Here is a 25,813-nt window from a genome sequence, read left to right on the forward strand (position 1 = left end):
TCACAACAGGTTTTAACCCATCATCCTGGCAATAAAAGGAAAATGAATGATCCTGCGAGGCATACAGCTTTTTGTACATAAGAATGAAGCAGCCTTAAAAACCCATTGACTTTCCAGTAGGTTCATATTTCCTGGTAGGTGACTGTAGTCTATAAAAGTCAAGCCCGAATCACATTAACCTGAGTTCTTTGAAGTTGCTATAAATTGCTGAAATTTGCCTGAATACCAGCTGTGTAACACATTAAAGTCTGATGCTTGACCTTAGTGGTGTAAAATTAATCAGAATCCATAAATACACAGCCTCAGTTTAAAGAGGCACCATATCCCAAATTTTCTAGTGCAGATGTGCACTGCTTTTATTAAGACACTGAAAGCCTGTGGTCAGTATTTTTTTTCCCCTGGACTTTGCAAGTATAGAAATGTGTGAAGTACCAAGTTCTTTTCAAAATTCGGATGTTGAGCTGCCTACAGAAAGTTTCCAGCCGTGCCAGGTGGCCAAAACCATCAGGTGTGAAATTCTCTTGAGCAGTGTGAGGAGGCACTCGCTGCATGTGCAGTGCTGGCCTTGCTTTGTGAGTCTTTGTTCTGGCTTTATTTTCGTGGATATTTCACGCTTCCAAAGAGTTTTCTTCTAAAAGCCATTTTTTCTGTTTGAAATTCTGAAATATGTAGGAGTTTGGCATAGGATTCAGAGCTGAACAAAGACTAATAATCTGTTTTCTGTCAAGAACCTGAATTCCTGAGAAGTTGGTGGGCTTGTTTTTCTTTGGTTGTAAGTACTGTAAGTTTCAGTTGAGGTATAATTATTTTTATATCTTATAATTATTATTATTATTATTATAAAAGCAGCTTCACCAAGTCTGGAAAGTAAACAAAAATAGCTAATAATGAGTTCTGAATAATTTGGAGGTAGGTTTCAGAATGGCATGCAAGTACTTACTGCATCAAGCTCTCAGACTTTAATTCAGTTAAAGGGAAATTTCTTTGTAGGGAAAGGTGAGAGAAGGTTCTGCCTTAGCACCAACTCTTGCGCTGTTTGACCTCAAAATATTAACTACTTTTTATTTGGAATGGGTGTTTTGATAAATCTTGGAGTCTTCCCATTTGCTGTTTTCTTTTGTTGAGGTTTCAATTATTTAATTACAGGTCTTGATATGAAACTAATCATGCATGCATCCGTGTGAAGCTGGCATGCTGAAAGCATAAAATCATTAAACAGTCATTACTATAAACTGACGTCGCCCTGTAATTTTTGCAGTTAACGGGGGAGTTGATGCTTGGTGAACAATCCAATTAAAACTGGCAACAAAAGACTTAAAAATGTCAGCCAAATTGCTTTTTAATAGTCAACGCAGCCGTCACAAAACATAAACATTAAAGTCCCCATAGTAGCATAAAGCTTCATGGTGAAACAATTCTAGAAAATGAATAATAATTACAGTATCCTGAGAATTCTCTTAATAGATCTGCGCTCATTAAAATACTTTGTTGGGTAGATTCATATGAAAAAGTATTTTTCCCTTGATACTTCTTTATGCATTTGTTTTGAAGGTTTTATTCAGTATTTTATGGACGTATTTTCTAGTAATATTCAAAAATATGTGTCTTATTTACAATGAGTTTAAATAACTGTATATAGATAAACTCTGAGTGAAACACAAAGAAATGTCTTGTGAGGTGAGCTGAGGGTACGGTCACAAAGAACTTTTACAGCCTATTGATACTGTAAAATAACGTCATCTTTGTTCATTTTGCATTGCACTAGGTTCTGTTGGAATTCTGGAAAGTGAGAATTCCAGGCTTTCTGTGCTGACAGGCACTGACCCCCAAGCAAACGCTGCATTGGACATGAGGCCATGGAACAGGCTTCCAAAATTGAGTGACAGCACTGGGATTGTGGATGTGTGGTTTGAATAGAAGTGTGTGACATCACAGGGTGGAAAACTTAGAGTTTAAGGTTTTGGTAGATAGTAATGTATATGGAGCAAGATGGAGGATTTGGGGTGTTGTCTTAGTCCTTCTTCACCTTCTTCTTCTTGGTTTCGGGTGGTTTTTCTAATTTGGTGAAAAGGTCCCCATTGTGAACCACAGGTGATCCATTTTGGGATCAAAAGTATAAATAATATAGGTGTCATCTCATTATGGGATAGTTTATGCTTAAATAACCTTGGAAAGAGTTAGAGACACTCCATTTTCTACCGTGCTGGTTAGAGCTCACGGCTCGTGTGACTGTGCTGTAGATGAGAATTACTAAACACTGAATCTGAACACAAAAACTGCGTCCCGTGCATTAATCCCAGCTCTAAGAAAGAAAAGAAGAAAAAAACCCACAAGATTCCTTTGTAAGGAGAAGCCTGTTGAAGCTTGCAGGCTGAAATTTCCCAGCTGAATCTCCAGTGGCCTCGCTGGTGCTGTGCTCAGAACTGCAGGTGGTTTGAAGAGACCAGAGCCCGAACAGCAGACACCAGTGTGGAGTGAAAGTGTTGAATAGTTCTGTGCATCAGGGCATAATCAATCCCCAGCTGAGTGGGGAGGTCAGAGCATACTGGTATTTCAGAAAGTGCACGTGCTTGCTTCCAAGTGCCCAAATACACTTTAGAGAGACTGATTTGAAAGCTGTGGCCTTGTCTTCTGTTCGTTTTCAGGCATTACATTACCTGTTCCTGTGTTGCTATTTTGTCTTTCCCTATGGAAGTTTGGCTTTTTTTTGAAAAATAATGGATTTTCTGTTTGCCATCAGTTACACATGCTCCATTGTCTCTCCTCCCAGCCAGCTCGGGACTATAGGAGAAGTGTCAGCATACCTGAATAAAATGTTAGCAAACATCAGTGCAGGTATGGATCTTTTTGTAGAAGTATTTGTTTCATTTGTGCATTGAGAGGGGCAAGAACTTGTAAACTTCCTCCAGGGACAAAAGGCAGGAGTAGTCAATCAGGTAATTCTTCGCTGAGGTATATCCTTTAACTATACAGTGTGATTTAGATACCATGTAAAATCATTTAGTGAGCAACAAATAGCCTTCTGTTATGCTATCTGACAATTACATGCAGCCTCCTTAAATGGTCCCTTGTAATTCTAAGGGTTACCAAGAAAAAAATTGATGCCATCTTACAGCTAAGGTTTCCATTCTTCCTTCTAAAAAAATTGTTTCCCTTTTTAAAACCAATATTTCTTTTTATATATCTTTTTAAATAGATCATTAAAATATCATTTGAAATAAGTGTCCATTTTGTTTCTCTTCGAAAGCAAAACTTCAAAAGGACAAATCATGTTTTGAAACTGTAATTTGTCTGAAAGAACTTTTCTCTAAGAAATTTGTCAAGTAAAGAATGTAAGTGAAGTTGAAGGAAACAGCCCCTGGTTTCCTGTAGGCTCTCTGCCTTGGCCAGCAGGGAACTAAGAAGGTTGCTGAGAAAAATCTGTCCCACCGTAATTTATGTTCTATTTGTAAATTGGTTTCTAGGTCACACTGCTCTGATTAAAAGATTGGAAGAGGCACATGTACTTGGATTTTATTTCTTTAAATGTTGTCAGTGATATTTCTTGACCAGTACTAAGCACACGTGCTTTCTGCTTTTCAACTTATTAACTGTGGCTAAAACTAAATTCACTAAAATGAAGTGGAAATCTCTTCTTGACTGAGGAAGGGTAGGGGATCATATCCCAATTCCCATAACAAATTTGAATGTAGGTGCAGCCATTGAGATAAAAGCATTACTGGTTTCACCAAAAGCCCTTCATTTCCCTGCTTGATATGGCCTGGTTCTGCAATGTTCCCTAATTAGTATCTTTCTAAAAAGTTTGTCTTAAAAATGAAGTAAATAGATGTGGGTAGAGTCAAGTCCTGAATGATCCAGAAGAGCTTCAAGCTTCTGCATCTGTACGTGACATTGATCGTAAAAACAGATGTAGGATTTCCAGTTATGCTCTGTAAAATCATGTCAGGAGACAATCTGGATGTCTGGTTTGGACAGGATAATCTGGAGTGCAGACAGGTATCCTGAGAAAAGCTTGTATATAGCCAGGTGGGAGTCTGGTTCATCCTTGAAGTGAGAAAGTTCAGGTGCTTCCACCTTTGAGTAAACCTGGAGTGAGTTTGCAGTGCAGCTCTGTCTCAGTCCAGAGAGCTGTGAGCCACACTTGGGGTCTTGTCCCCAGGGATTTCAGGGCCCATCAGGACTGAAGTTTGGGTCCTGGTGTACCGGGCAGGTTTAAGCATGACTCAGGGCTCACCATATGATCAGATTTCTGTAGAGCCGCAGCATAGTGTGTGTTTCAAAGCCATGAATCAGCAGACCGGTGTCTTCCGTGGCTGGGCTTGAAGTTGAAGAGGATTCTGTGCCCTGGTGAGCTGGTGGGGCTCGTGTCACTGTCCCCATCCCAAAGCAGGCAGGTTCTGGAAAGAAAGGGAAGGGTCTCCCCTCTGCTCTCACAGGGCAGCAAGCTCAGGGGCTGCAGGGCTTTGTGTTATTTGGGTTTGTAACAGGGCATGGCCTCAAGCAGTCTTTTTTCCTGAAAACATTGCAAATCCCAGGAACACAGATGAAGCGGGTAGGAGGCGGGCAGGAGGGTGACAAAGTGGTTTAATATGTCTGTATTCATGATATTTCCACTGACCTATTGGGCTGAATACACGGTGTATTTCAGTATGATTTATAGTTGCTAATTCCATTACCCACAGATCCCTTTCAGAAAGCCCTCACTGCTAATGAATTTAATAACACAGGGGCCAAAACTTGAATATTTATCACCGCCAAAAACCATCAATAACTGCGGAAACATTAATTTTTACAGCCACGACTGCTTGCAACCTGTTTTACCAATCATAAACTGCTCTTTAATCAAAATCTGTTCACCTCTAAAGTCATCAAATATTTGCTGCCAGGCTCCTTGTAAGTGCCTGTCTTTTGCAAACCTAGATGATAGGCTTACTCTGTAAGCTATAATTTCTCCCACTTTGTTCACTTTTAGAATAGTGATTGTACGATCCCCCGTGAGTTCCCACTGATAGAAGTTACAACTCATGATATTGACTGAACCCACCACTTTTAAGTAATGGCAGGAATTACAGTTTCTCCTGAAAATATCACCTTTGAGCTGGCTAGGAGCTGTCAGTCTCCAGTCTGTCCTTTGAATGCCGTGTGATGTTAATTGTACCAGCAGCTGCTTGATGTGCTAAACAAACCACTGGGAGCCTGAGCTGCTTGTTTAGGCTGTTCCCTCAGACTCCATCAGGACTGGAGTGCCACTTTTCTTCTCCCTCCTCATTTTGTCCTTGGCCTCTCTGACTCAGCCACCAAGGGTCTATCTTGTGCTGGCACAGGCTGCCGTGATTGAGGAGTCCTGGCTCAGCTGGGTGGGCACTAAAACCTGACTGATGCACCACCTGCAGCAGAGGAGAAGGGAGTGAGTGGTAGTTTCATTGCAAATTCTTCATATTAATTGACATAAACGCGAGCATTTCACATAAATGGAATGTTTTTCCCATCAATATTATACATAGAGGACATTAGTATTTAACAGCTATGTGAAGAAGTAGTGGAGAACAAAGCTGTAATTCAGGCAGTTCAGCAGAATGAAAGCACCTCAGGAACTGTTGCTCTTCATTCCCCCCGGCAGTGTTAATTTTATACGAACACACATCGGTGTGTTTATATTGTCAGGTGCTTCTGCACCATAACATCTAAACCTCACCCACAATACACAGATTAGAACCTCAGACTTGTTCCAGGTTACAAACTACGACACGGAGAGGGACATTTTGTAGTGCAGTGTTTATGACCAGAATTACTCCAGCAACCAGGCTCCCGAGTTAAAGCACTGAGTGATGGAGTTAATTAAGGAGGAGGAGTGCTGTTGTAGCTCCAATGCTCTGCAGAGAGAAGTGCCTCTAAAGTGAGGCAAAGTTTGTCAGGAGAGGAAATGTCTTTCAAGGCACCAGCTGATACAGCTGCAAAGAAGAAAGAGCCAGCTTTGGGCCCAGAAGCCTTTCTCTTGGTTTGAATATATTCACATTTCTGTCCTCAGAAAAAGCAGAAACACTCCCCCACACACACATCTCAGAGAAAGGGTTTATCAGTCTTCTTTCAAGAATTGTGCAAAGTAAAACTGACAAGTTAAGTATACAGTACAAAGACAACAGATAGCAGAATTTTTTTTAGTTGTGAAAGACAGAATATTATTAAATTAATGCAATCCAGAAAGTTGGAAAATGTGGCCTTGTGGTAGTTCCCTAGAGAGAAATCACTGCCTTTCCTTCTCTAAGGAGTTCTAACCTCCATTCTTTGGCCTGATAAAATTCTCCCACATCTTTCTACAGCTGAATCAAGAAATAGTTGCAGAGACCCTTTTGAGACACTCAGAATTTATTTTTGCAAACACTGCGATCTCTGGTATTTTTTTTCCCTTTCGTCATGCCACTGATGGAAGTTTTACCAGGAAGGGAGCTCAGCAGTGCTAGGATCCTGATGTGCAGTGATAATTACTGGCAAATGCAGAAGTCTTGATGATGAAAATTCCTTATGCTCACTGTTGCTAAGGGTTTTAAGGCATTAATACTTGATTTCATATGCAGGTAATAAAGCCCACTTACACTATTTGACTTGTGAAGATGTCCTAGTAGACAAGGTTTGCAGCATTTGTTTGTTAGAAATGAATCCAAAGTGTAAATTAAAATATGGGAAAATCCCAGGCTCGTGTTAGTCTGCCTAAGTAAATATCCGTGAGGAACGTCAGGCACGTTTAGTGCTCTATTACAAGAGACAGTATTACTTAGAATTAAAGAGGTAGAAAGCAGGCACTTCTGTAAAAACAAGAGTCTATTAAAGAAAGAGCTGCTGGTGCTGGTCCCATCCATCCTTTTTCCTCTGGTGTTCAAAACCGGTCATTACATTTTTGTAAAGTTTCTAGATTGAGGTCCAGTATGAGTGTTTATAAAACACAGTTACTTAGGTCTTGTAGGACAAGTTTTGCTTTGAATGTAAAAAGATTAAGAGGAGGTGCTGCCATGATAAGCAGAATACAGAGACCTTTCCGAACTTTGCGGTACGTAAAGGGATTCTAAGAGCAGGAGAGGGACTTTTGACAAGGACATGCAGTGCCAGGGGGAATGGATTTAAACTGACAGAGAGCAGACTTAGATCAGATATTGGGTAGGAATTGTTCCCTGCCCACAACAGGGGACTTGGAAATAGATGATCCTTAAGGTTCCTTCCAGCACAAATCATTCTAAGCATGCTTAAAAAATAATCACAGAGAGGTTTGTAACTGAGCATTAGTATACCCACAGAACTTTTAAATAAACTGAATTAAACTCCCTGAACATATGTTGCTATTTCGTTCATTAAATAATGGATTACCAGCTAATTCACACTCTACTGAGACACATCCAGTAAAAAAAAAAAAATCTAACAAAAAAATTAAAATCCAAACATACCAAGAAATAATAAATTCCGGAACTGAAAAAAATAAAATATTACAGAAGCACTACAGGTTAGATGCAAACCTTTTATGGTTCATTACATTTTAGTGTATTCTCTCTGATATACTTCACCTAATAACAATGCAGGCTATTGTAACCTTGTCAGTAAATGATTAAACAGTTCAATTACCCTGTCTTTTATATGGATCCAAAAAGTATAGTAAAGTGTATTTCAGAGCTGTTAGGAAAACAGTTCTGCCAAGGCTTGGCTAATTTTCAAAACTAACTTTAAATTTTGTGCTAACCAGTTGATGAAGCTGTTTATTTCATTTTTGTCTGTCTGTAAAGCAATTTGGCTACATGCTTATGATTACAAAGGCGTTTTAGCCTGACTCCCAAGGAGAATGAGTTCCTGCTCATTCTGCTTCTGTCCATGGTTCTGATCTGTCCATCCAACTCCTTTTGAACGGACCAGCGGCACTCACCCACCATGGCAGAGCCAGGGAATGTCCTGGGTTAACTGATTTGCACCTTCTGAAAGGCATAAGTGCTTTAAAAAGCAGGATGTGAATTATTTCACGTCCTGAAAGGAAAAGCAGTGGTAGCAGAAGCCAGGATCTGAGGAGGAGCTGTTGAGCTCTGTGAGTGTGGAACGCAAAATTCCATGGAATTGTGTTCAGTGCTGTTTGTGGGCCATCCAAAAGAACAAACCAGAACCAAGTTTGAAAGGAAAGAGAGAAAGCAGAACTCCTTCAAGCCAGCAGAATTTCAAGGCAAGATTTTCTTGTTTCCAGCTGCCAGCCCTATTGCAGTTTCTCTTGGTGTGGGTGCATGAAGTTTGCCAAGTGCCTCAAAGCAGAGCTAACCAAATTAACACGTACTGACTTTTTCTTGAAATTGAATAATGAAAGCAAAACCCCTAGGGGGGAAAAAAAAAAAAAGGCAGCAGGTAGAAAGAAGTTTGAGTAAAGTTTGTGAAGTAGATGGGGAATTTGCAAATTGGAGTAAAAGAAATCACCAGATTGTCTGGATCCTTTCAGGAAACTAGATGTGCTCTGCTGAAAGGAGAGGATTGTTTTTAAAAATTGCTTCTCAAGGGAGTTTAGAAATTTTCTAAACAGTCTCTTCTGTCTGTAAAAAACTGAGGTAAATGCAGATTAGAAGGGTAATGATGAAGACCAAGAGAATAATTTCTGGCTTGGTTACTCCTCAGGTGGAAATCTGATTTGAAGCAAATTATTCCAAGTGTAATGTTTGAGCTGAAATAATGTTATATAGCTACCATTTCAGATGACTGGAAATTTCTATCGCATCATTGAAGACAATGAAAACAAATAAGTCTGTATTTGCATATCATGCATAAATGTTTTAATATACGAGAATTAAAAAATATGAACATTATTAGCAGCCATTAAAAATAAAATCAGCAGTTGTTATAGGTAGCATTAGGGAAGCCAATTCCTTTATCAGTCTCGTACATTTTGGAATCTTGTTGGCTTTAGACAAATTAGCTTCCATAATATCCCCTTTTAGGTATTTAAATGATTTTGCAGCAAGTTATTTTACATAGTCTGTTGTTTATTTAGAGTCCTGAAGAATCCTAAGCGTATATATTTAGATTTAATGCTGCTTTATATCCCAAGCTATATTTTTTGTGTCATAAAAGTAATGAGATACAGACTCAGTTTCAAGCAAAATAAAAACAACTTTGCCAAATTAGAAAGTCTGTAAAAACTAATTGGAAACTCAGACTGGTTCTCAGCCTAATGAGTTTGCAGTGCTTCCCTGAAACGAGGGTCTGGTGAAGAAGACTTTTTAAAATCACCAAAATAATCAGGCTCCGGTGTGAGGTTTTCTTTGATGCCAGGAGCTAGATGAAAGGGTGACAAGTGTGATAATTAAAAAGGAATCCCCCCAGGAAATGGGATGTGTTGCTGTATTGTGCTGAATTGCACTGGGGGATACGAGGTGCCCTAGAGCCAGAGAGGTTTGTGGTTCCAAAGCAGAACCAGGCTATTGCATAGAACAAACTAAATTCTGTCAGACAATTGTGTGCCATTGGCGGGACAGGACAGATGAAAGGGGAAGGGAGCTAGAAGATGTGTTGCCACATGGATTATTTATGTTTTTTCCCAAATACCTAGAGAAGCAGTCACCTCGGCGTTTACTGCACAGCTCTTGATTACCTTGTAGAGTCTAACTGTGTGTCCTGGCAAAAATCAGCATTTTTCTAACAGGACAGTGGCTCAACTATTGAAATGGCTTGTCATGCAAATTATAGGTTGTATAATAATCCTGCAGGTTTTCTGTAAAGGGGATTTGAGATTGATACCTTAAGTAAGGAAACGTCATTGATCAAATATGTAAGGATGTTGGACATCAAATATTGTGTGCAAAATGTGGGTAGCTTCTAATTCTAAAATAACAGGATACAGGGTTTACCTAGATTAATTATTATATGAAAGTGCCTTAGCAGATTATTTTGGAGCCCTGGACTGTTGACTCCAGTGATTTAATTACTGAGGTCTCCAGTTTTCTAATATGCTTAGAAATGCTTTTCTGGTGTATGCAAATAAATATTACAGCACAAACCTTAGTGCAACTGTAAGAATGCTGCCTTGATATAAGATCAATGAAATTAAAAGGATTAAGCCTGGGCCAAATCCATGACAGCTTTGCTTAGCACAGCATTGAAAAGCTTATGTGGAGCATTGAACAACCTTGTTTCTCCAGCTGGAGTAAATTGGAACTGTCACAGAGGAAAAGGTGCTTTTGTTCTTAAACCATTCCAGGAGAGGAGAGAATCCACTTTTGTCTTTCACCTTGAAGACACATCATGTCCTAATGTAAAGAAAGGATGTGTTGTAAATGGATGGCAACAGTTCCTTGCAGGGAATTTCTGTGGGTTCATCAGAGCTTGGCTCCAGCTGGATTTCTGCAAATTTACCTGGACATCCGCTAAAGTAAAAGGGAGAGTGAGGGTGAGGACAGAAGTGGGATAAAGCTGTGTTGGACACTGAGGTGAGGTAGCTGGAGGAGTTTCAGGTTAACAAGTTGGCAGATCACTCAGTCTGGCAGGACTTTTTACCACTGTCTTCTTCACCAAGTGTTTGCTGTTGTCCATGGCTGTGTCTGGCTGTACTGAGATTCTTTGGAGACTTTGGGGAAGTAGAGAAAGCGAGGTTTTATTGTTCCTCAGAAGGACCACTGCAGCATGTTTGTGTGTTCACTGTCCTTTGCAGGAGGTTGGAGCTGGGTGGCTCAGGCTGAGGCCCCCTGAGCCGTGTGGCAGCATTTGTTAGCACGGGGCAGGACCCCGTGCAGGCACAGGATCCCTTTGGGGTGCTGGGGCAGCCCGGGGGTCTCACAGGGCAGGGGCAGCACGGGGAGCAGCGCCAGGCTGGTGCAGTGGCTGTGAGCTCCCTGCCAGCTCCTCTGCCCTCACTGCCATAAAACCTTTCCTCTGCATGGTTGATGCTTCAGAGAGCTTTTCTCAGCTCTCATTTAACAAATGCAGTAACTACTCCAGAAATGTGCTAACACTGTTTCATGAAAGGTGTTTGTTAGGGGGTAGGACTTACTCAGTCACTTTCTCTCTCAAATTGAAGTGCAAGACTAATTTTTACACTGTCTATTTCTTTCATAGATGTTTTAAATGAGAGTTCTACATTGTGAAATCAGTTGGTATCTGTGCTGCCATTCAGTGTCAATTTATATGTTCTTTACCTTCATTCCCAAAAAATCTTGAAAGATTAAGTGAATGTTATACCACCTTTTTTTTTCTGTTTTTTGGGGATTTGTTTGTTTGTTTTGCAGGTGTTGAATTACAGTGCTGTAGGGTGTGTGCATCTGATAGTTTCTGTTTCCATAGACTGTTATATTTTAAATTATTTTAAATATTGCAGCAACATTTACAGGAAACAGGGTAAAGAAGATTATAAAGCAGAGTGCTTTATTCCCAATAATAATTGTATCACAGGATCACAGGATGTTTGGGTTGGAATGCACCACTTTCAACCCCGTGTTGTGGGCAGGGACACCTTCCACTAGACCAGGTTTCCCCAAGCCCTGCCCAACCTGGCCTTGAGCTCTTCCAGGCTTGGCTCCGCTTCTCTGGGCAACCTCTTCCAGTGCCTCACCACCCTTAAAACAAAAATTTACGTCCTAATATCTCAGGTAATTCTGTCCTCCTTCAATTTCAGGCTTTAGTCTCCTCTTTCCTTTTTAATTAACACAGCTCCCTGAAAGGTGCCTGTGCTCAGCTGGGGTTTGTCCTTTTCAGGCAGCACTGACAGAAGGAGAGGACACAGCCTCAAGCTGCACCAAGGAAATACAGGCTGGATATTAGGAAAAAGTTCTTTACAGAAAGGGTGATACAGTATTGGAATGATCTGCCCTGGGAGGTGGTGCAGTCACCATCCCTGGGAGTTTAAACAAAGCCTGGATGTGGCACTGGGTGCCAGGGTTTAGTTGAGGTGTTGGGGCTGTCGCTGTTGGACATGAAAGAAAGGTGAAAGACTCCAAATACTTCAGAGGGCAAAGAGTATAGAAAAGCTTTATTGTCTAATTCTTACCACCTTTTATAAGGTGCTCTGATACAGATTTAACATGATTGTTGGATAGGAACAACACCTCTCTAATTCTATTGATTAAACTAGAGAAAGAGCAAAACCCCACCTGGAGAGGGATTGTTTTGGGAAAGGATAGTTGTTTTGCCAAGATTGTTTTGAGAAGTGGCTTTCTTGAGAACCTTTCCTTTGGGAAAAAGCTAGCAGCTGCTAGCAGGCTAAAATCCCTTCAGACTTAGAAAATCAGGCCCACATTGGGGCTGGGTTGGACTCGATGATCTCAAAGGTCTCTTCCAACCCGGTGATTCTGTGGATTCTGTGAACATAAAGAAGCCACTGACTTCAAAACAACACCTAAGGGCAGTCTCGATGTTGCCGTAACAATGACGCTGCGTGTGTTTGGTTGTGTTTCCTGTTGCTGCAGACATGCCTGGCAGCCCACACAACCAGTTCACCTTCAGGCCGCTGCCGCCGCCGCCGCCGCCACCGCACGCCTGCACGTGCGCCAGGAAGGCTCCAGCTCCCTCGGACTCCCTGCAGAGGAGATCCATGACCACCCGCAGCCAGCCCAGCCCCGCCGCCCCCGCCGGCACGCAGGACTCGGTGCACCTGCACAACAGCTGGGTCCTCAACAGCAACATCCCTCTGGAAACCAGGTACGGGGCAGCGCGGGCACAGCGCGTCCAGGGAGGGGAGCGCGGCGGGGAGGGGGCCGGACATCCAGGGCAGTCGCAGCTCTGGAAGAGCAGAGCGCTTTCACAGCCTTGCAATGAGCTCATACTGATAGAGGTTTGAAACGCAGTTATATTTTACACCTTGGGATATTTGGAGCACGGAAAGTTTCTGAGCTGCAAAAAACACAGCACAAGCAGCTGTTGCATGCTGTAAGGTGTATGTGCAGTGTTTAGTGACTGGCTCAAGTAGATGTTTGTGAGCTTTTAGCATTGGCCTGCTGGCTAAGGAACTTGTTAAAGGCCTTGGAACAAAGAGAACTTTGGCTTCTGTTGTTATGGCTGAGTTTCGCCATCTTTTGCATCTCTGCCTTCACTGAGACTGAAAATGGAATAAAAAAACTCGTGGAATGCCTCTGGTTCCCCCTGTCCCATTACTGGAGATCCAGCACTTCAGGACATGCCAGGGTGTTCTGCTTTGGGGCCATCTCAAGTAGCCGTGTGAGGCTTTACTTGCTTGATTGGTCTGGGTCAATAACATTCAAAAAAAAGCGCGTTAATGCAAAGTTTTGGAGGATTGTGATTCCTTTAGTGTGTGCATGTTACAGTGGCATTTTGTGGTTGTGTGAGGTCAGGATTTGTGTTGTCCTGCCCTCCCACACTCTCCCAGGACCATTTTGTAACCAGTAATGGAAGTTTGGTTTAATCAGTGTGCTCCGGCACTTCTGGAGTCACACAGTCAGGAATGGTTGGGGTTTGAAGGGACCTTCGAGTTCATCTAGTCAGGCTGTAGCTTTCCTCTTGATGAGAAAAGACCAGAAATAAAACTAAAATAATATTTTCCTCAATACATATTTAAGTACTTTATTGCATATATAGACAAAGAATACAATTTGATCATCATTTGGCTGTGGAGAGATGATACCAAGACAGGTGTTGGGTATGGCAGCACTTACCTCTGGGAGCTGGGGAAGGGAGGGTTTGAATTCAGGATCGTTCACAATTTATACAAATAACCTGCTCCAAAAAACAATTGAGAGCAAACACATTCTGTATTCAGGCAACTTAGCTTTCAGTTCCCAAATCTCTGCACAAGCTCCTCTGACTTTTTGGCTATAATAAACTTTTTTTTAATAAGTATTAGCTAATTTGATGGCTTTCAACTACAGCTCTGTTTGCTGACTTGATTTTTAAAACAAGACCTTGATTTTCAGTCCTCTTCCTCCTCATTGTCAACAGAGCACCAGGAGGTTTTAAGTAGGGTTTAACTTGGGTTTTGCCATTTTAAAGCACATAAAGTGCAAGAGTTTGTGAAAGTTGTGTTTGGTGAAACAGATAAATTTCTGATATCCACCTGATTGGATCCAGAAAATGTAAGGTATTATGCACAGAAATATTTGGGGTTTTTTTAACATGTATGTCCAAGGCCCAGTTATCACAGTTAATCACTGAAACCTAGATTTTGTTCTTTTAGAACAAGGTTGGTTTTATTTTATTACAAAAATTAATCTTAATATATGTCTTTAAACATTTGACTGCTGCTCATCACAAGTGTCAAGTTTTAGTTCTGCTATTAAGTTGGGATTGCAGAACATGCCAATTCATTCTGAAATAAAACTTTCCTTATTTGTCTTAAGGACAAATCGCAAAAAGAATCAAGGGGGATGGAAACTTTCCTGCAAAAGTGAACATAAATAACATTTTAGTTCAGCTGATCCTTCTGGAGCTAGAAGCTTCTGCTTACACAGTCTCTATAAAGATAAATCTCTGCTGTTTCTGGTGTAACAAGCTTAGATACTCAGCTGCAAGAAAGGTGATCTCTGGGTGTTCTGTCCCATGAACTTTTGTTTCTCTTCACTTAACAGTCACGTAGATCTTCTTAAGCCTCTCTGCATCCCCATTCACTACATTTCCATCAGACTTCCTTGGGGACAATACTTGGCAATTTTGTTTTCTTCTGAGTTCAGTTTAAATTTTCTGGTTTCTTACTGCTTTTTTGCAAATTTGAAGCTTCTCATAGAGGACAGATACAGAGATTTACATATCTATCAGTAATTCTGTGAAGGACTGTGCAGTGAATTAGGAGTTCAGATTGGAAAACACCCTTTGGGCTACGCGTTAGTCATTGACAGAGCCTGGGAATTTTCCAAATTCTGACCCTTCCGTGGTTGTTTCAGCTGATTTCATGCCCCCACTGGCTGCTCCCAGAAGCCTCTCAGGAAGCTGGCAGAAAGGCTGGCTAATCCATAAGGAAAATCTGTGAGTGTTTGCCAGGATGGATCTGCAGTTTGTGTGCAGACAAGTGCGATAGCAGGGGGACACTGTAATAAAAAACATTTGTCATCAGCACTTCCCAGAAGTCTGCAGTGCACAGTACAGCCTTAGAGAAAATGAGGGGCTTGCAGCTCGTTTTCCCTTCCTTTACCAGGGAGTGATTGTGCTAGACCTGGGCTGGTGCGTTGGCCTCATACCTGCATCCCTTTGCTTTCCTTCTCCATTAATGTTTAGCTGCCCATTGAAAATAATCCTACAAAATAAAGAGCAGCATTTCAATGGTATGTTTCTGTGCCAGGTCTTTGATAACATCAAATCTAGCTAATATCTGCATGCCTAATGTAGCTAAGCAGATTTTTTTTTTTATTAAATTTGGAACTTTTGCAATCAGAAAGAAGACTTAGGCAGTAATGTACTCCTTACTGTAACAACAGGCAAAAATCAGAATACACATGTTCAGCTTTTCTCCCAACTGTAGCTCCTGCTAATCCATAAACAGAACATGTGTTTGATGTTTCATCTACTGCCATGGAGCATTAGAGAATTTTCAGACAGGAAAAGATTTCCTAGAACTAATCATGTGACTGTAAAACCCATTCACTCTGGACAGACAGAAATTAAGCAAGTTTATGAGTCTGCTTATAATGATAATGTGTCATATATATGTAAAGGAAAATTCTCTAGTTCTGAAAATGTTTGCTATACTCAGATGAAACATCTACTCTTACATAATTAGAATTTAAAACCCAGATTAGATGGCAAAGGGCTGCAGTAAAGACATGTACTGTGGCGAATGCGTTTGAAAGTTGTCTTGTGAGGTAAAACCTGGTTACGTTTTTACAGAGAAGGGCAAGTCAGAAATGTTGTTTTGTGCTTCAGCTAGAGGTGTTACACGCACTAATCTGCAAAGCAGTTTTGTCAGGACCTAACTTAACCAATGTTTAGTGATGAGACTGACTTCGAAAGATGAAATCACTTGTTCAGGTTCACACCAGCTTTTGTCAAAGCTAAAATAAGAGTCCGTGTGTCGTTGCCAAGGCCAGTTCCCTCACTCCGGCAGTTACTCTGATTATAAGCAACCCAAATAAAAATAAGAATTAAAACAGCTTTAAAACCCCAGTGGACATGTTATCAAACCCCTGCTGCGGAGGGAGTTGGAGAGGAGCTGTACCTGCAGGAGGTGCAGCAGCTCCCAGTGGTGACTGTGCTGCAGCCTTCAGCACTGCAGTGTGCCCAGAGATGCAGATGCAGTCTCCATGCATGCACACACACACAGGGGAAAATAAACACAGCCTTTATTAAAAGTACACGTGAACAGGCAGTAATTTCATTGTCACACAGAGAAATCATTTTTAAGCATTGCCAGGAAAAGACTTCAAGGATCTCTCACACCACACAAACACATGAGAAACATTGATTCTCTTTTTTAGGATAATGTTATTGGGCTCTTACTAAAATTGATTTTTTTTCCTCTCCCCCAGAATAAAGCACTTGCAACCTATTGCCTATTCCCTTCCTTTCCACTAAAATAATTGCTTTTTCAGGCTTCGTAGATATTTTGCTCTAATGCTTCAAATCTTGTGATTTACAGTGTAATACATTGTCATTATCTCTGACAGCCCCAACTGAACATAGCTTACTACTTTTTATGGAGTAAGTGCTATGCCCTGATAACTCAAAGGAATGTTTTTCATTTTCTCCATGCCCTTCTAGTTAACTCAGTATTTGTTTCCATATCTTGCTTTCCTAGTTTGTTTTTTTTTCCCTGCTGTTTGCTATTTATTTTCCCATTTCAGTCAAATCCCCAAAGAAGAAGTAAAATCTAGATGCTAAGTAGGGATTTTTCCCTGAAATTTTTCTTACGCTCCTTGTAGTCTGTAAAAGATCCCTCATGGATAAACCATTGGTCACACTTATTTTACGTTTTAACATAGATTGCCAAAGCATTAGAGTTTTTTAAGTTTTCTGTCTGAATCTCAAAATTTAGCTTTTTGTTTGTTTGTTTCAAAGGGGGGTTTTTAGTCCCACTTTGTGCATCAGTATTTAAGATCTTTGCTTGTCGTTCCTTTTTTAAATCAGATTTCTTGCTGGTTCCCCTAGCCCGTTTAGCAGTGTTGGCAGGAAGGTTAATGCTGTGCTGAATGGGCTGAAATCTCCCTTCACTGCCCTGGCAGTGAGCCAGTCCTGTGCAAAAAGACAGCTTCATTTAAGCAATCTGATCACCATGGTAATAGCTCCTCTGAGGGGGCAGTGAGGTACCAGACCATAAACCTGAGATTCAATTATCATTAATTTACAGAAAACTTTGAAGCGCTAGAATAATAAGAGGAATGTTTGGGGTTCAAGGCAGTTATTGGTTTTAGTTACAATTCAGCAATATTTGAGAGCCCTAAAGTTGGATTATATCTCTAAACACTTGAAAACTTTGAGAGTTTTGGTGTTCCAGAAGTGCATTTGAATCGCCATAGAGATGGAATCATTCATATAGTTATTTAAGGTGTATAGGTGTGATTAGCTGTGTTTGTTTTCCTAAAAATAACTCGGTTATATTTCTCTTTGGTGTAGAGGAGATCTTGACAACAAGAGATTTATTCTGAATGGTTTAGCTTTGTTCTTTTTAAATCATAATTATTTTCTGTCTTCAGGAAGTACACTGATAGCCTTTGAAATCACAGACACCTGTATGTGGTCCCTTCCTGTGCAAGCTGGAGGAACCTTAAAGGCAAAAACAGTCAAATAAGAATGCACCTAGAAATTGCCACTCAGTTCAGTATGAGCCCTTGGAAGGTTTGTTCTTCTTGGTCTCGGCATTTGAACATCTCGTGGCTCTTGTGCATCCTGCCTCCACTGCAGGGGCTCAGAATGCACTTTCTTGTGCCTTGGTTTTTCTCCAGGTTTCCGTAGCAAAGAGCAGCTTTCACAGCTGTCATTAACAGATGTTAATGACCATGAGCCACCAAACAGGGAGAGCTTCCTGCTTGGGCACCGCAATTCCCTGGGAGCCTGTTTGCAAATGGAGCCTATCTTGAGATGAATGGCTGCATTTGGGGTTATTCCAGGAATAAATGCAGGGGAGGGCTTCCTTTAGGACCCTTTCTTTGAATTATCTTGGCCAGTATTATAACATTTCTCTTGCATTTTCTCTTTTTCTACCTAATTAAACAATAAAGCAATATCTATAGAGGCTGACCATATTAAAAACAGACACATGGCAAGGGTTTAAATTCATTGAGCCCCATGTGGTCTCACAGCACAGCAGAAAAGATCTGAAAATATTTCTCTTCTGAATTCCAAAAATTTAAAAGTGACAATATGACCATGAACTGAAAATAAAAGCTGTAAATATGACCTTAAATTTAATAATGCGAGAATGAAGGTGTCTTTTGTGGAAATAAAAATACAAACATTTGTCAGCTGCAATGAAGTACAGCTTCCATGTCAGCAGCAATGGCACCTGAGGGTCCTGCTCTGGAGTAGTTTGAGATCCGGTCACCAAGGACAATGGGGCAATTTAAGTTGTTTGTACACTCTGTTGTGTTTTTTCTTTGTGGGAAGCTCTGCTGTGGGCTTCCCTGGAATGCTGGGGTAGTATTTATGTGAGGGCTTTTACGGCAGCTAAATACAGCAACTTGAACAATCACGCTGCAGATGCTCCTTGCTTGTTATTTTGAATAATGGGATGGTGTCTAAAGTTATAACTAAATGTAAAGCTGTGTTGTGATTTTATGGCCACCAATGAGCAAGCAGCCTTTTAGCTTTCTATGGAATTGTTTTTTCCATTTGCAAGACCTGAAACGGACTGAATCTAAATCTTGAAAGGGAAAGATAAATACAGGTTAATACAAAGGAGTTAGGCTGTGAGAAGAATGAAAACAATTCTGCCTTTTCATTTCCAAGATACTCAGCTATGTATGTGTAATGTTACTGCCCAGAAAAGTTCTATTTTCTGGCTAGCTATTTCTAGGAGGGCTGGTTTCAAAGATGAATGGTATTTATGTGGTTAATGTGACACATCTCTTGTCAGGTAAACTTGGTCTTATTTGTCACCGTCGCTGTTCAGCTTGGATTAGACCATATGCATGTGAGTGTAGGTACTTGGAAATAGACTGAAATGCTGGTAGCAAAAGTCAGGTAGAATATGAATGAATATTCATAGGAGGAAATCGATGGCAGAGAGAACTGAGGGGCAACTCTTCTCTAACCTGGTCCTAGCTGAGAATTCATCATCTGCATGAGCTGTGCTCCTGGAGTTACCTGCCATTCCTGCTGAGGGTAACCAGGGGCACGTGGGTGGGGCAAGGGCTGTGCACAGAATGGGTCTGTCTGCAGCTCCACTGCAGCTCTGTGCAGGCAGCACTGCAGCCCTGATTGCAGCACTGACAGCTCTGAATTCAGGCAGGACTGCAGCTCTAATTTCAGGCAGGACTGCAGCTCTGATTGCAGGCAGGACTGAGCTCTGAATTCAGGCAGGACTGCAGCTCTGAATTCAGGCAGGACTGAGCTCTGAATTCAGGCAGGACTGCAGCTCTGATTGCAGGCAGGACTGCAGCTCTGATTGCAGGCAGGACTGCAGCTCTGATTGCAGGCAGGACTGAGCTCTGATTGCAGGCAGGACTGCAGCTCTAATTTCAGGCAGGACTGCAGCTCTGATTGCAGGCAGGACTGCAGCTCTGATTGCAGGCAGGACTGAGCTCTGATTGCAGGCAGGACTGAGCTCTGAATTCACGCAGGACTGAGCTCTGATTGCAGGCAGGACTGCAGCTCTAATTTCAGGCAGGACTGCAGCTCTGATTGCAGGCAGGACTGCAGCTCTGATTGCAGGCAGGACTGCAGCTCTGATTGCAGGCAGGACTGAGCTCTGAATTCAGGCAGGACTGCAGCTCTGATTGCAGGCAGGACTGCAGCTCTGATTGCAGGCAGCACCGCAGCTCTGATTGCAGGCAGGACTGCAGCTCTGATTGCAGGCAGAACTGCAGCTCTGATTGCAGGCAGGACTGCAGCTCTGATTGCAGGCAGGACTGAGCTCTGAATTCACGCAGGACTGCAGCTCTGATTGCAGGCAGGACTGCAGCTCTGATTGCAGGCAGCACCGCAGCTCTGATTGCAGGCAGCACCGCAGCTCTGATTGCAGGCAGGACTGCAGCTCTAATTTCAGTCAGGACTGCAGCTCTGATTGCAGGCAGGACTGAGCTCTGAATTCAGGCAGGACTGCAGCTCTGAATTCAGGCAGGACTGAGCTCTGAATTCAGGCAGGACTGCAGCTCTGATTGCAGGCAGGACTGCAGCTCTAATTTCAGTCAGGACTGCAGCTCTGATTGCAGGCAGGACTGAGCTCTGAATTCAGGCAGGACTGCAGCTCTAATTTCAGTCAGGACTGCAGCTCTGAATTCAGGCAGGACTGAGCTCTGAATTCAGGCAGGACTGCAGCTCTGAATTCAGGCAGGACTGAGCTCTGAATTCAGGCAGGACTGCAGCTCTGATTGCAGGCAGGACTGCAGCTCTAATTTCAGGCAGGACTGCAGCTCTGATTGCAGGCAGGACTGCAGCTCTGATTGCAGGCAGGACTGCAGCTCTGATTGCAGGCAGGACTGAGCTCTGATTGCAGGCAGGACTGCAGCTCTAATTTCAGGCAGGACTGCAGCTCTGAATTCAGGCAGGACTGCAGCTCTGATTGCAGGCAGGACTGCAGCTCTGAATTCACGCAGGACTGCAGCTCTGATTGCAGGCAGGACTGCAGCTCTGATTGCAGGCAGGACTGCAGCTCTAATTTCAGGCAGGACTGCAGCTCTGAATTCAGGCAGGACTGCAGCTCTGATTGCAGGCAGGACTGCAGCTCTGATTGCAGGCAGGACTGAGCTCTGAATTCATGCAGGACTGCAGCTCTGATTGCAGGCAGGACTGCAGCTCTAATTTCAGGCAGGACTGAGCTCTGAATTCACGCAGGACTGCAGCTCTGATTGCAGGCAGGACTGCAGCTCTGATTGCAGGCAGGACTGCAGCTCTGATTGCAGGCAGGACTGAGCTCTGATTGCAGGCAGAACTGCAGCTCTGATTGCAGGCAGGACTGAGCTCTGATTGCAGGCAGGACTGCAGCTCTGATTGCAGGCAGGACTGAGCTCTGATCCCAGCCCTCGTGGCACCTGAACTCTGCAGTGAATCCCTTCCCTTGCCCTTTCCTGGCCATGCCAGGGGCTGCTCTGCCCTCCCCAGTGTGTGCTGGGCTGGGCAGGAGGGCACAGAGCGAAGGAACCTCCCTGGGGCTCCTGCTGCTTTCCTTGCAGGTCCTGGCAGGAGCTTTTTCTTTCCTTTAACTTCTCTTGAGAGGATTCAGAGTTCGAAAAGTCTCCCATTTGTAGAGATGAGCAGATGGATGAACAGCCCCAGAGACATTGTGGTTACCTCAAAGAGGGAATGCTTTCCAACTGCCTCTTCTATATGTGAATATTACTGACCCTTTAATATTTATTTATGGATTGGAGTTATCAGTGTAATAATATTAAGTGACTTCTATTTCACCAACAAATGCCTTACAGATTATGTCCTATATTTCTCAAGAGAATATTACATCTTCTTTATGGATGTTTTTGTGAACATTTAGTTTTTTCCCACTTAGAAGGAGTGATGCTATCAATCACTCTTATAAATGCTCTGATTTTTCTTGTGTTCTCAGTTTACCAAAAAAAAAAAAAAAAAAGAAAAAAAAAAAGAAAAAAACCACCACAGGCCTTAGCTCTTCTCTTAGATCAAGTATTAAAGCACACGTCAGGCTGCTGTCATATCTAAACTTTTGAACTGCAGGTTTTATTATTTTGCTCTTTAGAAAGAGAGCCTGATTTTGTAGAATTGATAGCAACAGTTTAGCATGTCCTGACGTCCTTGGGGAACCATGGTGTGCTCAGACTGATGAGGACTCATCTGAGTTTATGAGAGCATAGTCACAGTCTGGCTTTGGAAATTTGTCTTTGTGCCACCAGTGTTTTTCAAATTCCATAGAAATGTCTTCGGGTACTCAATATACACTCCCAGAAATGGAAGTTGTAAACAGTTGGGTTTTTTAAACATTTTCTCAGCATTATTTCACTGGTAGCTCAGTTTCAGTGTACCAGTGCCTCAGAATCTGTTTTATTACAGATGAGAGATGTGAATTCTCCTCTGTGTGGACGGAGAGCTGGGTCCAGGTTCTGTGCACTCTCCTGCTGGTAGAGAAGTGCCTCTGCACACTAGCGTTTTATCATCAAAAAATAATAAAATCATATAAATTATAAATTCCTGTGCAAGAGTATAAAATTATTCCTGGCTATTGATTGCAGACTGTTAGAGCCTTAATGATAACAATTTTCTGTTCAGCGTTTCCTCCCCTTTACCTCTGATAGCTTTGAGCTATGCACCATAAAGGACCATCAGTACTGCCAATATCAGACCCTTTTGATGTAATTTCCAAAAAATGTAAATGAGAAATTATCAAATAAGTAGGTTTTTGTCATTATGTCTTGAACAATTAAAGCATACATACTTCTGGTATGTATATGCTTATATTTATAGCATGTTATTTTATGTGGTGATTCTGCTTCTATTTCCCGGAATATCAATAGGAATTTTGTCATGACATTTTTCCTAAAGTCTGAGTGATTAACTGCTGACTGAGAAAAAAACTTCTCATACTTGCAGAAGCTTTCATGTGTGACAACAAAGCATGTGATCCAAAATAACCAGCTGTGCTCTCATGGCCTGACAGGAGGGAAGCAGGTTTATATAGTCCTGTAAACAGTTCTATTAGTTCATTTGAATTTATTCTTTTAGTGTTTATGAGCTCATATATTTTGAACTAAAATAAGGTGACGTTACAATGTGGAGAGCAATGCCATCTTTCTAACGTGGGTATCTACAGCTGGGGAAGTCAGTGGGAAGAAAAACAAGAATGTGCTGTGTGGTGCACTGCCAGGATGCTGCGCTCAGTCAGGGTCACACGTCAAGTTTTGTCTGAGGGCGGCTCATTTGGGGAATTATCATGAAGCAGAAGTAACTAATACTCAGATTTCCTTCTTGTGGTTTAGTCATAAGGCTCCTGATACACAGGCCCTGTACACTGAAGTGCAAGCTAGCCTCTGTTGTCATTTGCTTTCTTTTTTATGTAACTAAAGGGCTCTTTAAAAGATAAAACTGCTCTGTAATACCTTTTTATTTTCTATAATCTGGCATTTTGAAAACTGTAACCTTTCTTTTAAAATCTTATAATGGAAATACATAATACCATACTCATTACACCATTCTAGCAATTACCATTTCAGGAACACGTATTTACATTATTCCTCAAGTCAAATGTCACAGTATAACAATGTTTCATAGCCTCGAGTGTTTGATCCTGTGCATCCCGCTGTGTGTTCCTCTAAGAAATCCTCCCAGTGTGGCTGCGTTGGTCCATGGGTGCCTTTGAAAACTCATCCTGTGCCTTGCTGGGGGTGCAGAGGCACCTTTGCCATCGGGGGGATTCTGTCACCTGCTGTCTCAGCTCAGACAGAGGAGCACCAGGGTGCTCTAAACTCCTTTGGGTGCGTGCTGTGGCAGGAGTTGTGCAGCTGCACCTGACAGAGGAGAGGGCACTGAAGGAGCTTGCTCCCTTAGATAAAACAAAGGCAAGGAGGACCACAGAAAGCTGGTGTTTCCAAAAGAATACGTGCTTGGTATGGCAGCCCTGAACTCGCCCTTTTTGCCACAATTTCTGAGCACATACCACAGTAAGTTATTGTTTAACATTAAATAACCTCTCCTAAGCTCTCTTGGAGAGCCCTTGCCAGTCCTGAAAAGCCATCCTTCCTCCTACAGAGAACTACTCTGTACTCCTGCACCAGAGCCTGTTCTGCAAGGCAAATTTTGTACCTTATTTTTTGTGCTAATGTAAGTGGCTGCTGTTTTTTCTTGAAGGCAATCAGTCCTGCAAAGCATGCTGAAATAGGTCTCCAAATGAATTCTTTCTTAGTGTGTTTGAGAATCACTGCAGCAGGCGAAAGCATTTGAAGAAAAACTACTCTCAAAATAGCTCAATTAAGAACATTAAAGAAATTGTGCTCACCTATATAATAACTACAGTTCTTCAGAATGGGTTATCCTTGTAAATCAGGTGACTAAGTAGTCACTTTGTTTGTTTTAAATTTCCTATATTCCATGGTAAAAAATAAACGCTCACAGTGGCACTGGCTGTAGCATTTTTGGGGTATTCCAGGTGAATAAACCATTAGGTGTGGATGGAGGGGAGGCTGCTGGCAGCAGCTGCCCTGTCTCTGTCACACCCCTGTAAAGGCACCCAGGGGCTGCTCATCTTGGAGGATCCCAGTACTCTACCAGGAAGCAGCCTTCTCTCAGAGAAGTTAGCTTGGAATTTATTTGTGTTATGTTGTTCACTGAAACGTTGCTGGGCATCTTGTGATACGGTTAAAAAACGTGCAGGGGGCATTCAAACACACGCTTTCCTGCCTTTGATATTTTCTGTGGCTGTATGCAGTATTTACTGTGCCATGCTTGTATAGTTCCTTTTGCTTTTTCCATCACAGAGGGTTTTACAGCATTCTTTGTCTTCTCTTTGTAGGCATTTCCTGTTTAAGCATGGATCTGGGTCTTCAGCTATCTTCAGCGCAGCCAGTCAGAACTATCCCTTAACATCCAATACTGTTTACTCTCCACCTCCTAGGCCTCTTCCTAGAAGCACCTTTTCCAGACCTGCCTTCACTTTTAACAAACCTTACAGGTGTTGCAACTGGAAGTGCACAGCCCTGAGTGCCACTGCCATCACGGTGACCCTGGCACTGCTGCTGGCCTATGTCATCGGTAAGCCCTGACCTTTCCTCTGCTCCCTTCCTCTCTTGCCTCCTCCGCTCTGTGCTCCTGCTGGCTTTGCACTCACACGGCTGTGTTTGACTCACAATATTTGCCACTGGTGCTCCTTAAATCCTGGCAGACAAAACTCTGGAGTGGCTAAAGGTTGAATATAGAATTCTCGTTGACTTTCTACTCCGTTAACCTTGATGCTGCCTAGCAGACAAAGAAATATTATTCAAGATTAGATGTTTATACTAGCAGAGGACTCCTACTGATTTTAATTGCTGTGATATTTTCTTGAAGGTTTGATTTTCATATTACGCCTTGCAACATTGTTGTTGCTCTTGAAGAATTATTGGGAAAGACTGGTAATGTTTAATTGTGTTTTGCCTTGCTACCCTTAGTTAATTTCTTAAGTCTCATCACAATTTGAATCTTATATGACTTTCCTCCTAATTGTTATATCATTTGCTAGAACAAGAGCTAACTCTAAAAATAATTTTATACTGTGTTGTCTAAGATAGATTTTGTTATCCCTTTATTGAATTTATGTTTAAAATGGGTTACACAGTACCAACTTTGCCATTTTGTCAGCAAAATACATTGGACGGGTTTATCAGAGTAGCTAGAAAAGGCTTCCTCAGGTTTGGGGTTTGTTTTTTGTTGGGTTTTTTTTGGAGGACAGGTGTATTGGAGGTGGCTTGAAGTCAGTGTGGTTACAGGCATATATAGCAGAGCAAATCTTGGTGATTTTCTACATAGCATTTAGCATGAACTTTAATTATTGCATTGGGTTTTCAATCTGAATTGAAAATATTACGGAACACTCCGTGTGCAGAATTGAAGAATGTGACTGTGGCTTCTGCAAACACAGAGAAATCTGATTTGGTTTTGCTCTCTCACACACTCTCAGACTGTTGTTTCAGACGGCAGCTCACAGGTGGCAGGAGCCAGAGTATTCCTGATGCCCTGTAGTCTGAATGGGGGTAATTCCAGGTTTTCCTGAAAGAGTGCAGTTCATTCTTGGTAAAACTTGTCAGAGATACAGGTACAGATACCTCCGAAC

At 42.0% G+C, this 25,813-nt stretch overlaps 1 protein-coding gene across 4 annotated transcripts in view; it reads left to right on the forward strand.

The window, feature by feature from the left end:
- The window catches only part of TENM1 (teneurin transmembrane protein 1), a 616,400-nt gene that overhangs the window by 464,550 nt on the left and 126,037 nt on the right, over positions 1 to 25,813 (forward strand). For all 4 annotated transcript variants that reach the window (XM_058423210.1, XM_058423211.1, XM_058423213.1 and 1 more), the window contains 2 exons: positions 12,414 to 12,645; positions 24,518 to 24,756. In XM_058423210.1, coding sequence (XP_058279193.1) covers positions 12,414 to 12,645; positions 24,518 to 24,756 — 471 coding nt within the window. The remainder of the gene's footprint in view (positions 1 to 12,413; positions 12,646 to 24,517; positions 24,757 to 25,813) is intronic.

This window comes from Hirundo rustica, chromosome 21 (assembly GCF_015227805.2).
Source record: "Hirundo rustica isolate bHirRus1 chromosome 21, bHirRus1.pri.v3, whole genome shotgun sequence".
Taxonomy (NCBI): Eukaryota; Metazoa; Chordata; class Aves; order Passeriformes; family Hirundinidae; genus Hirundo; species Hirundo rustica.